Source organism: Equus quagga, chromosome 11 (genome assembly GCF_021613505.1).
Source record: "Equus quagga isolate Etosha38 chromosome 11, UCLA_HA_Equagga_1.0, whole genome shotgun sequence".
NCBI classification, from domain to species: Eukaryota; Metazoa; Chordata; class Mammalia; order Perissodactyla; family Equidae; genus Equus; species Equus quagga.
In genome coordinates, this window is record NC_060277.1 from 116,238,191 (window position 1) to 116,254,080 (window position 15,890).

Sequence of the window (15,890 nt, forward strand, 5' to 3'; positions counted from 1 at the left end):
CCCAGGATGGTGCTGGTGCACCTGGGCTGCAGAACAGACCGCCCCTCGGGACATGCGTGACAACAGGTCCGTGGGCTGGGAGGCCCAGCTCGGGCCACTTGGCGGGGCAGCCACTGGGCGTGCCATCCTGGCTGTTGCAGCCTCACCAGGAGTTGGTTTCTCCTGCCTAGGCTGAGTGCTGGACTTGTGGCGACGCTTGCCTTGCACTGGCTGGACCTGAGACAGATCATTTTTAACCCCTGAAAGAGCCTTACCTCATACTTGTGTGAGATTGTAACTTTGTAGATTGACTTTATTTCATTTAAGCCTAAAAACATGCCTCCCTCTTGAAAAGAAGGAAGTTTTCCACTTTAGACAAAAGATTAGCCACAGACCACTTGACTGGCAGAGGTCACATGGTGAGGGTCCTGGATGGCCCAGTGGCCTGTATCCAGGCTAAGCCACAGGCCACGTGAGGCCACGCTGGTGGGAAGGCTCTTCTGCAGGGCTGCCCCACAAGGTCCTGTGTTCGTATCTGCCAGGGGCAGCGGAGACGGTGCCCGCAGAGCAGCATCTGGGCCTTGGCAACAGAAAAGCAAGCAGGCAGCTTTTGAGAAGCAACAAAATGAACTGTTTTTAGTGTAATTGAAAAAAACCACACACACACAAGAGCCAGCCCTGGTGGTCCAGTGGTTAAAGTTCGGTGCACTCTGCTTCAGCAGCCCAGATCCAGTTCCCAGTGATGGAATCACACCACCCGTCCGTCAGCTGCCATGCTGAGGTGGCGGCTCACATGGAAGAACTAGGACTCACAACTTGAATATACAACTAGGTACTGGGGCTTCGGGGAGGGAAAAACAAAAGAAGATTCACAATGGATGTTAGCTCAGGGCGAATCTTTCCCAGCAAAAAATAAAAAAGTGTTTCCAAATGTTTAAAAAACAAAAAAAAACCTCCCCACAGGATTGCAGAGAAGTGGCCTTTTGAGACGTGGACACTGGCCAGTTCACCACGTAGGCCCATCAATGCTCTTTTAATGCTGGTCCAGCTTTGCCACCCAAGGGAAACTGGACTCATCCACTAGCTGGGAGATAGGGTCCAGCTGCTTCCACTCGCCCTCAGCACATCAGGCCCCAGTGGTCACCACCCGCTCCAACCAGGTGCCTGGTGGCTGGGCCACCCTCCTTCGTGCAGCCACGGTTTCTGGAGCCCACCTGGGTCCCAGTGATGGATTTGGTGGGGAGCCCCAGACTCCCGCGACTTAGGTCAGAGCTGGAAGCATAAAATAGCAAATGAGCTACTGTGGATTGTGGGAAACAGCACGAGTGCTGTGAGGGAAGACAGCAGGCGGGACAGTGTGCTGGGCTGCTGTCTTGTGGAGGACGTGGTCAAGAAGCCCCTTGGACAGGGCCGCAGAGGGGCAGCAGAGAGCAGAGTGCCTTTGTAGAGGCAAGGAGAGCAAGCAGGACCGCCATGCGCACAGCACTCAGGACAGGCAGAAGCCCTCCAGGTGAGTGGGGCCCGCAGGCCCTGAGGGCCGCATCTGCTGAGCCCCAAGTCAGACCACGAAGTTTCATTTAACAGGAGACCCCCGTAAAGGTGGGCCCTAAACACTGCGTGCTCAGCAACAGGGTGAACAAGAACTAAGTCCTCCTCCAAGAAAGGGCCACAGGACCCTTCCATCTCATCTCTGCCCGGTGCTGGGGAAGGGAGCCTCTCCTGGAGACCCACATTGCCTATGCCGTCAGCCAAACTCCTAACATGGAAAACTTGCTCAGCCTGGCCCTGAGCAGGGTGCTCCCAGACGGGCAGAAGAGGCGAGCGGAAGCCCTCTGGGAGAAGGGAATAAAAGAGCATGAGCCCACGCTCCCACAGTCCCCCAAACGCACAGGACACAGGCACCATGAGCAAGACCTGACAGAACCAGACCCAGAGACAGGATACTGGAAATAGCAGACAGGAAATAGATAGAGTGAATTCATTTTTGAAAAGGACTAGAAATTACCAAGAAGACATTAGAAGAAAAACCCTCAATGGATGGATTAAACCACCAAGTAGACATGGCTGAAGAGAGAACTGGAGAACCAGACAATCTGAAGAAATCATCCGGAAAAAACTGGAAAATGTGACAGCAAAGTCAAGAGACACCAAAGAGAATCTGGCCTGTGAGTGACAGGATCTCAGAAAGAGATGGTGCAGACGCCCCGTACTTGTCGCGGGGGCACAATCCCCAGGTGCAGAGCTAGCGGATCCAGCAGGCGCTCCCACGGGGATGCATCACAGGGAAACTGCACAAACAGCCAGACGACACGGCAGTACGCAGCACTGCCCATGTCCCAGCGGCAACGGCGGAGTTGAGAGCGTAGATCTTCACTGTGCCGAGAGAGGATAACCACCACCCTGGTAGGAAAACTGCCATTCAAAAAAGTGCAGAATGAAGTCACATTCAGACAACACAAGCCCCTCGTGCATGGCTAGTTTCTCAGTCTGGGTACTGCTGACATTTGGGGTTGAACACTTCTTTGTTGTGGGGACTGTCCTGTGTGTTCTAGGGTGTCTAGCAACATCCTAGTCACCAGCAGTCTTGCAGCAAACCTGCCCCAGTTGGGAACCACTGTTCTAGTGGATAAACTCCAGGCAGCAGGAAGACGGTCCCAGTTGAACAGACTCAGATGCAAGGAGGAATTCTGAGCAGAGAATAAACAGTGACCATGCAAACAAAAAGAAGAATGGCCAAATGGGCGGATTTCTTAAAGCATGTAGGATTTTAAAAGATGGACAATAATAGCATGCAGTATAAAAACAAACACACAAGCAGATTGTCAGGCACCGTGGCTGGAGCACCTGGTCGTCCTGCCTTAGACCAACACCTCCTGTGCTTCAGGAAGAGTCTTCTGCGACTCTGCACGCAGACCGGATTCTGTAAATCACCATCGCTGGAAATCCCAACTCCGTGAGCTCCACGGTGAGGCCGCTCCACCAGGCGAGCAACTGCTGGTCGTTCACGTGAGCTTCAGAGCGGGGTTCCCACACAGGCAGGCAGCACTGACTGCGGCAGGACTTGTCATGATGCAAAGGATACAGCGTATTGATGATCTTGTTTTGGGATCGAGGAGACAGGCAGAGGGCAACGGGCAGCCTATGGCCTTTAAGGAGAAGCTCCGCACTCAGGCTGATCCTCATGGCTGATGGGATTTGTTCTCTCAGCCTGAGTTGGGCCATTGGGGTTCCTGGGACTGAGAGACTGGAGGTACAAATGGGCAACACCAGACCATCTACAAAAACAGGACTGCTACCCACAGCCTGCAGTGGCCAGTCCAGGAAACCAAGCAGTAGTTCATGGCAGCCACCCAGAATGTGGTCAACAACCGCCAGCTTCTCTAGTTCTTGCCCCACTTCCAACTTAGGACCAGCCAGAGAAAGCCAGGGTACCCCCTAACCAATCACGAGGACGGCCGCTTCTGGTCAGCCACCCAGCTTCCCCAGGCCCATGGCCTCCATCAGGCACAGCAGAGGGAGCCATCCCCCTCGAGCCTCTGCCTGCCGGGTGATGGGCCGACACCCTGCCACACAGCCTCTGTTCTCACGTCGTCTCTGTTCACGTCCTCATCTCTAATAAAGTCAGACCGGGTAATAGTACCCCTAGGTGTTTCCCAAGAGGGATGAAATCACAGGTCTGCCATAACGTGTCCAGACTGCACAGAAGCTTTCTTCGTGACAGCCAGAGCTGGAGACAACATGGGTGTCCACCAGGAGGGCAGCGAATAAATGAACTGTGATTCCTTCACCCTGAGGGTGCCGTGCAGAAAGGGGAGGAATGAGCCCCTGATGCGACGGACTCGTGGATGGTCCTCGGAAGATGCCCTCTGGGTGACAGACAGGTGTGGGGCTCCAGGAGGGCAGAGGGACTGCTTCGCGTCTGGCCTGCAGTGGCTACACGCGAATGCACATGTGTCAGAGGAACATGCACACTCCCTTGAGGCTGTGTGCTCTCAGCCGTGCGTTTCACCCCGCGTGAGTCACACCCCAAGAAGGAGGTACTGGGCCTCGGCCTGCAGGTGAAGGGCCAGCCCCACGTGGGGAGGACGGCCTGAGATGCATCCAGGTGCCGCTTCCCGCTGGGCACGTTCCCCACACAGGTGCAGGGGCTGTCCTTCCCTACCCACCCTCGATCCCTCCTCACCTGCAGGACACCCCCACACCCTGGCTGTGGCTGCTGGGGGCCTCGTACGTACCTGGCAGCAGCTGCTACGGGTCCATCAGCTGAAGTGAAGGAAGTCCCGGCCCTCCTGCAGGTGCAGTGACCTCAGATTGTCCTCAAACGCACCTCCTGTGAGGTCCTGTGGGAGCAGCAGCAGGTCCAGCTCGATCCAGGCCTCCCCTGGTCCTCACTGCAGGCCCCACAGATCCTCCTGAGGTGGTCTTGGGTGTGGAGCTGCTTGTGGCCACTTGTCAGGTGGTCCACTAGCAAGGGCTCCACTGCTGAGAGGGGAGGGGCCAGAAGGTGGGGGCCAGCGAGGGAAACGGCCAGCGGGAGGGTCCTCAGAAGCGCCCCCACCAAGCCTGGCCTCAGCTCCTCCCTGCAGAAGGCAGCTGACCCCCACTGTGGGGACTCAGGGAAGGAAACGAACCTCAAGGGCAGTCTCTCCTGCTCACCCCTTCCCAGGCCAGACCCGGCTTCCTTCCTGCCGACTGACCCTGATTCTCCACGATGCCCCACACCCCCACCTCCTCTGCAGAGGCCAGACGTCGGAGGTGGTCCCTGGGGACAGAAACTGCGACTCAACAGCCAGCTGTCGACGGATGCCCCCTGGCTCTGACCCCGCCCTGCAGTGGAGAGAGGGCCCTGACACCAAACAGGCAGAGCTGGAACCGTGCAGGGAGGGTCAGGACCCCAGGAGGCAGGCTCCACCCGAGTCTTACAAGTGACCCCATAAGGTCCCCGAGGTGACCCCAGGATTGTTGCCAGACTCACGGGGCTCCAGGGTGGCCTCTCCACCGGTGCTGGCTTTGGCCAGGCCACCCAACCCCAGCCCTAACCCCTGACCCTGAGCCCTCCTGTGTGAGGCCACGGCAGGTTTTTGGCAAACACTTGCGTGCTCCCAGGCCCGTCCCTCAGCCCAGGCCTCCAGGACTCGGCTCCCAAAACAGGAACGGCCCAAGGGGCATGTCTCCGCCTCCAGCAGGATGTGGGAGGGGCCCAGTGCTGCGGCCACCATGTTTGTCCTCGTTGGGTGTCATCGTCTGTCCTTGGGCCCAACAAGGGGAATCAGCCATGCCCACCCTTGGTCTCAGCCGTTACTACCAGGATTGCTAGAAATATATAAATGGAACAGTCTACCTGGAAAACACCTGAGATTTCCACCTTCTGTCCTCTACCTGCCGACCGTTCTCAAGTCCCCTTCTCTCTCGTTCTCTCTGCTCCCAAGTTTTCAAAGGAAACACACCTGGGTTCAGAGCCAGCCCAGCCCAGCCCAGAGTGGCCCAGCGGTCATTTACAACAGCCGGTGGAGCTGGGCTCATGGAGGGGCCAGTGGGAAAGGGGGGCCTGTCCTGACTGGGGAAGGGGACTGCTCCTTATGAAGAACCTCCTGAAGTTAGACCAACACACCACCAAGAGAGTGAAAAGGCCAGACAGAAAACCACCGGATGATCAGAATCCAGAAGGTACAGAGAACTACAGGTTGTCAGGAAAAGATGGCAATCCCATAGGCAGACGGGGAACCCAACTGGAGACATCAACAAGAGGAACCCACGTGCCTGCCGCACGGGCAGGCGCTGGGCCTCACCAGCATCAGACGGCGTCTCAAAGCCACAGTGAGAGCCCCGCACCCCAGCCAGGGGAACTGAAATCCCATCGTCCAGTGATGAGCCTGCGGCCTGGGCCCTCCACCTCTGGGCCCCCCCGCCCGGCCACCTCGTGGGACGTTGTCTCGTGAAGTGGAAGACAGGCCACCCCACGACCCAGCTTCTACTCCTGGGATCAAACCCCAGAGAAACGGCGGGCGAGCACCAGGATGTCTGCACAGCAAAGTGATGGGCACCGGCTCGTGGAGGCCCGCTGGCATGGTGCTGGTGACACCCATGCAGCTGAACGCCAAAACGCCACGGAGGATGGGCACGCGGCCTCACAAACATGAGGAGACAGATGAGACCGAGAGCACACAAGTGTGGCTCCACTTGCCGAGCTGCAGACACAGGCAGCCACGCCTGCGGTCCGGGAAGCGCTGCGCACACTGTGAGGACAGCACAGCAGTGACGCAGCCGGGCCGCTGGGCGGGTAGCTGCCTCGTCCTTCGTGGGGCTGCTCAGGGGAGCACTTTGTGGTGATGTGTCCTCTGTTTTCTAATAAAACTTCCTTCACAAAGCAGCTGGTGGGCCATGTTTAGGCCGTTTTCTGACTGTATTAATAATTCACAATAACAAAGTTCATTTGAAGAAGACAAACTTGAGAAAAATTTTGACAAAGAAGAATAACGAAGGAAGACCAGCCTTACTAAATGGCAAACGTGGGAAAGCTACAGTAAGTCATGGTGCTGGTACGCAAACAGACACCTCAGCAGAACAAGACCAAGGGTCCAGAACAGCTCCAGATGGAAATGTGTACCCAGCACACAAAGACGGCATTTCATTACCAGGAAGACATGGATTACTCCCCAAATGACACTGGGACAAGTGAGTACCCAAAGGGAAAGGAGATTTCATCCTACTTCAGTCTTGACAAGAAAAATTCCACTTGTAGCAAAGAAATAACAAAAGAACAGAAGCCTGAGAAGCAAACCTGGAGAATGCGCTTTACAACTTCACCATGAGGAGTCACTGTCTGAGAATGAAGAAAACCCAGAAGCCATAAAAGAAAAAAATCAATTAATTTGATTATGTCTAAATAAAAAATTTCTAAATGGCAGAAATATGTTTAGTCAAACGACACACTGAGGAAAATTTGCAAGGCCTATCACAAAAGGTTTGTTTTTGTAATTGCATAGAGAAAAATACTGACAGGCCAATAGAAAAATGGGCTAGTGAAAAGAATCGGTAATTTACAAAAAGTGAAATAAAGATGCTTATAAATATGTGAAGAGACGCCCTCCTGACCCGCAGCGTGACACTGCCGACTGGAACTGGAGCCTCACTGTTTTCACCTGCGATCTGCGGAGACGGTGGGTTTGATCGCAGCATCGATGGAAGGTGGTTGGTGGAGCGTAAACTGGCACAGCCTCCGGGGCGGCAGCTGTGGGATCAAAACTCTGACCAGCAGCTTTTAGAAGTTCCCCCCACGTGCACAGCCCCTGAGCGAAATTACGCTATTCACTGCAGCAGGATTTTCACAGCCAACGACAAGAATGGCCTGCAGGCACCTCGATAAGGGACTGGCTAATAAACGGATGAAACACCCACGCAGCAGCATAGTTGGGGGTAATGCGTCCCCCAAAAGCTCCCCCACAGAACTGTCCCAGCCCTCGGGGGGCAGGGGTGTGGCCACCACTGAGTGAGCCTCGAACTCTGTCCGGAGCTCCCGTCCATCAGAACCGACCCTGGCCCAGCAGGCCCGAGGCTCCCTGCTGCCTCGATGCACACACGAGTCCTGAGGGAGTGGAGCGGGTGGCAGGGCGCGTGGGCTGACGCTGCATGTGGCCACACTGGGCCTGGGCTCCAGCACACAAACGACAACAAGAAAACACGTCTACAGGGCAATCGGGGGATCTCGACACTCACGGGATATTTGCAACTTCTGGGTGTGATAGTGGAATTATGGTAGTTCTTTTAAGCTTTCATCTTTCTGGGAAACACTAACAAACGAGAGTAGGCTAGAATTTGCCTCAGTACAGGGGTGGGGGAGTGGGGAGTGTGGAGGACACGAGACGGCCGGGTGGCGGGCGCATGGCAAGGGTGCACAGGCTGGCTTCCTGTCACTTTGGAGAGTTGCCTTAAGAAGGCAGTAACAACAGTGAGACAGCGCCAGTGGATTTACATGGAAGAATCTCCAAAATACATTGCTATGTGAAAAAAGCAAAATACAGAAAAAGTATGTATAACACGCGGCCACTTGTTGTGTTTGTGTTGGCTCCCTCGGGAAGGATATACAAGAATCAGGTAACTACTGTGTCTCTGACCCTCCAAGGACACAAAGTGGGCGACGGAGAGGGGAAAGGGACGCACTTGCCACCAAGGCCTGCTGTCCGGGAAGGTCTCACGGGGGGTCTGATTCACGGCAATTCTGGGTCCCTGAGAAGTAGACCCTCAGCAGAGCCCATATCCTCTGAAAATGAGATATAATTTCTGTAGAATTTAACTTTTTGTTTTACCACTGCTTCTCATAGCCTCATAATTATTCCTTTCATTCCCCTGGCAACTGGGAACTCTGCTTACGTTGGCTGGAAAGAGGTTCAGGCGGGGAGAACGCAGGAGGGCGGGTCTGTCCCCCTGGCAGGCCCGGCAGCTCAGGACCCTGCCTCGTGCACCCACCTCCTGTGTAAGCCCGCCCCTGGAGTACAGGCAGCACTGGCCCTCGGACACCACACAGGCGTGGGGTGGCACTTCCATCCCCCTTGTAGACCCTGCCCCTTGCTGGCTTCGACAGAATAAGCTGCCATGCTGGGGGGGGCAGCCAGTCAGGAACAGCCAGCAAAGCACCAAGGATGTTGGTGCAGCACCCTCAAGATCTCATTTCCATCAACGACCGTCGAGGAGGCTTGGAGCGTGGACCACCCCACAGTCGAACCTCTGTGCTGGCTGACGCCTCACCTACAGCCTCATGAGACCCGGAAGCTGAGGACCTGCAGAAACTGTGAGGTAATAAATGTGTTTGTGGTAGTTTGTTAGGTAGCAGTGGTTAAATAAGACAGGTTCAAGCTGGCAAACAGAACAAAACCTTGGTGACCAGTCGGGGCTGGCGCTCCCTGGCTGCACAGCGCTCACACAACCGGACGGCACGTGAAAAGAAGGAAGCTGCCCACCCACACCATCCACAAAAGCAACTCAAAACAGATCAAAGGCCTAAAATGTAACAGCTGAAGCTGTAACTCTCAGAAGGAAACACAGGGTAAGTCCTCATGACCCTGGATTTGGCAATGGCTTCTTAGCTCTGACACCAAAAAGATGAGCAACCAAATTAAAAACAGATAAATTGGACTTCATCAAAATTAAACACTTTTGTACATCAAAGGACACCATCGAGAGAGTGAAAAGACAAGCGACACAAGGGGAGGAAACATTTGCAAATGGACCTGACTGGGGGCTTGCATCTGGAACAGAGAAGAAGTCAGGACTCAGCAGAAAGACAAACTTCCAGCTGAAATACGAGCGAGAGACTTGCAGAGACTTTTCTCCCAAGAAGACGTTCAGGTGCCCACAAGCATAGACGAGACACTCAACACCACTCAGCATCAGTGAAATGCCCTCCAGGACGGCCGCGACAAACACACACCGATAACTGGTGTGCGAGGAAGCCGTGTGCGCTGCTGGTGGGCTGTACGGTGGGGCAGCTGCCGTGGAAAACAGCCTGCGGTTCCTCAGAAAGCTGAACGGTCACCAGCGCTTCCACGGACAGGTGCACAGCCAGGAGACGTGGGGACACGTGTCCAGAGGGAAACTGCTGCAGGTGTTCATGACAGCGTCAAGCTGCGACAGGGGTGCCTGTGAGGTTTGTTCTCTTCACTGTTTTGCCACCTTGGGTCCATATCAGTTATCTGCTGCGTGTAACCAGCTACCACAAATCGAGCAGCCTAAAACCACACACATTCATCATCTCACTCTCTGGGGCTGGAACACAGGAACAGCCCCAGCCATGTGGGTAGGGGCCGTGAGAGAGAGCCGCCCTCGCAGCCCCAGCCAGGGGCCGGATCCTAGCACGAGGCTCCTTGGGGTCAGCCGTCCTCACACCCACTTTCCCCACAGTGGGGTGACTTCTCCAAAGTGGCACCTCGACCGAGGGGCAGAGCTGGGATGGCCTGGCCCTCCTCGGGGTCACCATCCCGGCCTGACCAACTTGGCTGAGAAATCTGTCCTCAAGTGTCTGAGCTCGGCCCAGTGGGGGAACGGCCTTGGGAGGTGATGTCCCCCACCAGGACATACCACCCTGGCATGACACACCAGTGCACCCTGACCGGCCTGGCTGGGCCCCAGCGCAAGCCCCACGAAGGCGCCAGGATGACACCATAAACTGCAATTAGAAGCTCTGAGTAAATTCCCATCACTGCAAAAGGGGATTGGGATCTTAAACAGACCAGCCACCAATGAAGAGGATGCTCCCCTCTCTGCCTCCCTCCTACCCGCCACAGCACACTCGGGCTTTCCTCGCAGGTCCTGCCCAGTGGCACAGACACATGCCCTGCCTGTGTCCTCTGCTGTTGTCTTACTCTAGCGGAATGAACATGCATCTGCCTCCATTCTGCAAAAGCACTGCCTCCAGGAAGGCCTCGGGCTGGGTGCCCTGGTCGCTGAGGTTCAGTCTGATCACCCGCCTAGGCTGGCACCTGCCGGAAGTGGTGGCCTGCTCCCCATTGTGTTCTCCCATGACCCCCAACAGCACAGCATGGCCTGCTCACCCATTGACCACCATGCCCTCCTGGGGACCCTTGAGCCCAGCCCCACCCCATGACCTGGGCCCCATAGTTGGGCTGGGTTAGACTCATGTGAAAGGTGACGCCTTATGTGAATACGTGTGAATGAATGAGAATGTATTCTGACCACAGGGAAGAATCTTCTGAGCATGACACTAACTGCTCACTAGAGAAAAGCTGATAAATGTTCTGTGGTAAAGATAAATTCTTCCGGGAAGAAGCTGTGAAAAGGTGAGTCACAACCGGGAGAAAATGTCTGCCACACGCTGATCGATAAAAGACTAGAGCCAGACTCTAACGAGCTCCTGAAAATCAACAGGAAGGGACAGGTGGCCCACAGGGACAGGCTCGGCCCTGAACAAGCCCGTTGGGCAGAAAGGCTGAGACAGGCCCACGAGTGGCCCCGGGTGGCGTCACCCTGTCACTGGCTCTGTGCGTGGGGGCGTTTTCCGAGACCCGCTGAGGGGCAGAGGCCCTTCGTCTGCTTCAGGTCACGAGACTGCCACGGCCTTGCTGTCCCATAGCCATCGGGAAACAACCCGGAGCCACTGACGGCTACACGTGACACTCACACACAGGATGCTGCTCAGAAAGTGACCCAGGGGCAGGGCGGAGCCTGACCCCAGTGAGCAAGACAGGGTCCCGGGCCTCTTGCTGTGCGGCCCTGATGGAAAGCCCGGAGCCAAGGGACGGGCACAGCCTGCCCGGGCCCCAGTGCCTGCCAACCTCAGAGGGAAGGCGAGGACATGACAAGAACTCGTGAGGAGATGGGGTCCTCAGCGGGGGTGCTTCTCAGCGACTATTTCATCCCCCTAGAGCTCTGCAGGGTCTTGCACATCGAGTCGCTGGCGGGAGCATCTGAGGGTTTGGGAGCTCCCTTGGGCCTGGCACTCCACAAGTTTCCAGTAAGTGTTGCTTTTATAGAAATGCGACCCATTTTACCAGGTGCCATGGCTGCCTCTCCCCCAACACCCCGGGCAGCCCCAGGCCTGGCTGGAGGTGACTCTGTGGTCCCTTGTCCCCCACCCTGGTGCAGGTCACCCTCCCAGACCCCCAGGGCCACGGTCACCACCTCCCATCCTAGCCCAGGGCCTCCTGCTGGACGTGACACAAGAGCTTGGCCTGGAACAAGGGCATGGACTGCTGCGGCCAAGTCTTGGACGTCTGAGATCTCGTGACCAGGGGCTCATCCCAGCCACACGGCCATCATGTCCCCATAGCTGAAGCCCGACACTCACCAGCTTCACGCAGATGACAAAGGGTGGCCGTGCAGCCCGGAAGTGCAGGATTGGAACCCGAGGCTTGGGCCTTTCCTAAAACAAGACGGGCTGTGGGCTCTGCTCCGCGCTGCCCCATACTCGTTCCTCAGGGAGGGCTGTCACACTGGGCATGTGCCGCCCACGACCCCTGCACCATTCACAGCTGGACGTGCTCAGACGGACACCCAGGTCACAGCCTCCTGGGCTGGACCCAGCCTCCACCCTCCCAACCTGGTCACCTTACAGCCGCCCCAGAACCAACCCCAGGTGGGTGACGGAGAGAAGCAGACCTGAGTGCACTCTCCAGTGGGGGATGGGCGGGCACAGGCCCTGGGGCCCCCAGCAGCCTGGGGGCTATATCTGCCGGGCCTGGAGCCGTCTGGGCCCAGGTGGCCCAGAGGCGGGCCGGGTGTGTGCAGGCGACCCCGAGCTTGGCCAGGGCTCTCCCAGGGGGCCCCACACACCTCTGAGTCCTCGTAGGAGTAGAAGCCCTTCTTGATCTTGTTCTCGTCCACATCACAGAAGGCGACCACCTGAGGGGACACAGGACACCAGCCTCAGGGACACTAGGGGATACTGCGCTGCGGGGAGAGGGGAGGGATGGGGGCCCCACCTTGCGCCGTGACTCTGCCGTGAGGCTACGATACAGCCGGCGGCCCTGCCTGCCTGCGTTCCAGATGGTGAAGGCAGCCCAGTGTGGCAGGGCCCGTTCTTCCAGAAAGCGGACACGGTGGGTCCAGATGGTGGTCCTGCGGGGGAATGGGGGGCTGGGACCAAGGTGGGTGGAGCCGCCAACCACCCGGACCTTCCTCCCCACTCACCCCACCCCTCTGCCCAGCCGGGCTCAGCCCCCTGGTCCTTGTCCACCTGGCCCTCGTCCCCCCCACCCCCGTCCCTGTAGGCCCACATCTGCACCCCCGGCCCCCAGTGCTCACCAGCTGCTGGCTGAATGAGTGAGTGAATAAATGAACCCGTGAACCCAGAACCGTGTGGCCAGGGTTGCACAGCCTTGCCCACTCTCATGGCCCCACACAGACCCCAGGACGTGCCGTTGTCACATCCGTGTGCTCAGGAATCCTGGGGGATACCAGGCACAGACCCTGGGGAACCTGAGGGAGACAAAGCCACCCTGACGTCAGGCACCTGTCACGTGGTCACAGTGAGCAGAGGGCTCTGGACACGACCCTTGAGCCTCCACGTGGCTTCCTTTCCCGTGCCAGTGCCCTGACGGCCAGGTCGTCTTCTCTAGGCAGGGACTCCCTCCGTCAACCCCTTGCTACATGCAGACCCCGTCCAGGTCTGGCGACTGGGCTTGCAGCTGCCTGACCCCCAAGTGCGACAGGGAGACCAGCATGTCCAGCTGTTTCCAGTTTAATAGGGTCAGATGCACAGAAAGGGCCTGTCGACCCTTCCAGCCCTAAATCACAGACGTGAAACCATCACTTAAGAATCTGGAAAGTTAAGAGGGAACTGCTGTGGGCACACAGTGGACCAAACATGACCCCAAGCCTTCGCTCCCAGAGAAACCATAGTACACAAGGAAGGGGCCACTGTTGTGTAACCCACAGCTCACCCCTGGAAGCACATCTGCATGCAGGGCCTCATCTCAGACCCCTCCTGGGACAGGCCACTCGCCCACAGCTGCATTCTGGATGACAGCCCTGCCTGGGCAGGTGGTTCTCAGGCCAGGCCCGGACCCCTCTGCAGGCCCCAGTCTCTGCAGCATGGGGTCGGACCTCCCATCCTGGTCTCCTCCAGCGCAGGGCCCCAGGTGGGTGCTGAACCCGCCATGCGGCAGCCTTCGCCCTGGTGCCTTCACCATGGTGACCACCCATTCCGGGTGCCCCCCAAGGTATCTCAATGGAGCAGTTCCTCCGGGTGGGGTGTGGGCCATAGACAGGTGACATGTGACACCTGTTCTAATAAAATGCTGGTGCTGGGCAAGCAACCGACGCCCGTCAGCTTTCCCACAGAGCAGGTGCCGAGGGCGGGAGTCCCCTGCAGCCTGTCCGCCCCCGCCCATCCCAGACAGAGTGGTTCAGCTAGAGCTGTGCAGAGCGCCGTGACTTCCGTGGGGGCTCAGAGCGGCTCGCGAAGGCGAGTGACTCCCTGATCCTGCCAATCAGCACTTCACTCCTGGACACACTGCAGCCCGAGGAAGCTGCCCCCGCACGGCCACACAGCTCTGGCAGTGCCCGAGAAAACGAAAGGCGCGCCTAAGAACGAGAGCCGTGAGCGCAGGGCCGGGGGTTCCAGGCGACTAGGGAATCCTGAGGGGGAGGGGAGGTGGCAGCTCGGGCAGAGGCATGTTCAGCCCCCTCCCCGAGTGGAGATGTGAGCAGGAACCCCAGCGATGGGGCACCGTGTGGGGTCCATGGGTTCAGGGTGTCTGGGCCCGGCAGATGGGACATGTCCTGGGGTTCCTGCCCGCAGGGACGTGCCGGGGGTGCCCCAGGGGTCCCGCACAGGCCTCACCCCTCTCCGTGCTTCCTCTCCCGTTCCTGGTCTTGAGTTACTTTTGTCGGCACAGGGTCCGGCCACCTTCGTGACTAAGTGCTTCTCTTTTTAACCAGTCAGTTCTCTGCAACTTGATGTGCAGATTCAATGAAACACCCATCAAAATGCCCCAAGGCTCTGTGGACGTGTAGGAGGAAGCAGATGGCCCGGGCAGCCCTCGAGGGGATCACAGCAGCGGGCAGGACGTGGCCGGAAGCCTGGCGGGAGGGCAGCGAGGGGCCAGGCAAGGGGTGGTGCCAACCAAGGGATGGAGCAGGCCAGACACACGGGATGCCTCACCCGCATGGGCCCCCGGGGAGGGATGGGCCGACCCTGCCTCCTGCTGCACAGATTTGGGGGATGTGGGTGCAACTGCAAAAGGTAAACAAGGCCCCCAAAGAGGTACACGTGCCAGAGGCCACACGCACGCCCAGCGCCACGTCCTCTGGGGTGGCCTCCAGCCTGCAAACACCGGCACACAACCCGCCGGTGAGGTTGAGAAACTGCCAGGAAAACATCTGCACCGTGGGAATGGAACGCTTCCTGCGGTGGCCCTTCCTCCCCAGCCCGTCCCGCTGTGTGCTCAGTTCTCGCCAAATTAGGCCTCTGCTGCTGTCCTCATGACGTGCTCTCCACCAGCCGCGAGGAGCAGTGCAGCCGTGGGCGGGGGTGCAGCAGCCAGGGCACAGGGTTCCCCAAACCCAGAGGTCGTGTTTCCAGAACTGTCTGGAAGGAGCAGCGTGTCATGGCCGCATCACTGCACCAGGAGGCAGCAGGCCCAGCGGTCAGAGTAAGAGGTGGTGGGGGCTGCCAGCACCAGAGGCAGAGAGCTGGGAGGAGACTGCAGGACTCAGGAGATGAGGGCCGCGTGTGGCGGAGCTGGACAAGCTACGACCACCAGCCCAGGGCGGACCTCAGGCTGAGCAACCATGGGCTTCAGAGGGAAGGGGCAGGACGCCACCATGCCCGCAACATCCCGAGGACGTAGAGCTCGGTGCTCAGGGCGACATCACACACGGGGGACGCAGAACCGTGGAGCAGCTGCCGCTCCGCCAGGGCCTGGGGCAGGGACAAGGAGGCCACGAGTCAGGGCAGAGCGTTGCTCCTTCATGCCTTCGGGCATCTGCGGGGCGTCAGAGTGGGATTGACGGCTCTCAGTTTAAAGCAAAGGCCAGAAGCAGGGAGCACTCTCAACGGGGGGCTGTGTGCGAGAGTCTGAGGGATTCAGGCTCGACAAGCCTGAGGGGGCAGTTACAGCAGGCGACTCTGAGGCATGCCCACTCAGGGCACAGACTGTAATCCGGCACAGAAACTAGCCTGAGATCACCTCTTCTGAGCTGTGGGTGGCAAAGCCTCACGCTGCCAAAAAGGAAAAAAATGTTTCAACGTAAAAGATTTATGGTGTGCAAACAGGAGGAGGATGTGTGTGGCATGGAGCCCTTTGGCCTGCGCCTGGTCCTTACAAGATACATGCACACCCGCCACACTGCGGGCCGGAGGGCACCGTGGCCACCACCAGTCATGCCACGGGCCGGAGGGCGCCGTGGCCACCACAGTCACACCATGGCCTGAAGGCGCCGTGGTCACCACCACA

At 57.9% G+C, this 15,890-nt stretch overlaps 1 protein-coding gene across 4 annotated transcripts in view; it reads right to left on the reverse strand.

Annotated features, from left to right (window-relative positions):
• Window positions 1-266: 266 nt before the first annotated feature.
• Window positions 267-15,890, reverse strand: part of B3GNTL1 (UDP-GlcNAc:betaGal beta-1,3-N-acetylglucosaminyltransferase like 1) — a 134,357-nt gene continuing 118,733 nt past the window's right edge. For all 4 annotated transcript variants that reach the window (XM_046676430.1, XM_046676429.1, XM_046676431.1 and 1 more), the window contains 5 exons: window positions 12,414-12,549; window positions 12,265-12,333; window positions 11,780-11,854; window positions 4,215-4,319; window positions 267-3,912 (listed from right to left, as the gene is read on the reverse strand). In XM_046676430.1, the coding sequence (XP_046532386.1) occupies window positions 4,239-4,319; window positions 11,780-11,854; window positions 12,265-12,333; window positions 12,414-12,549 (361 nt within the window). In that variant the 3' untranslated portion in view covers window positions 267-3,912; window positions 4,215-4,238. The remainder of the gene's footprint in view (window positions 3,913-4,214; window positions 4,320-11,779; window positions 11,855-12,264; window positions 12,334-12,413; window positions 12,550-15,890) is intronic.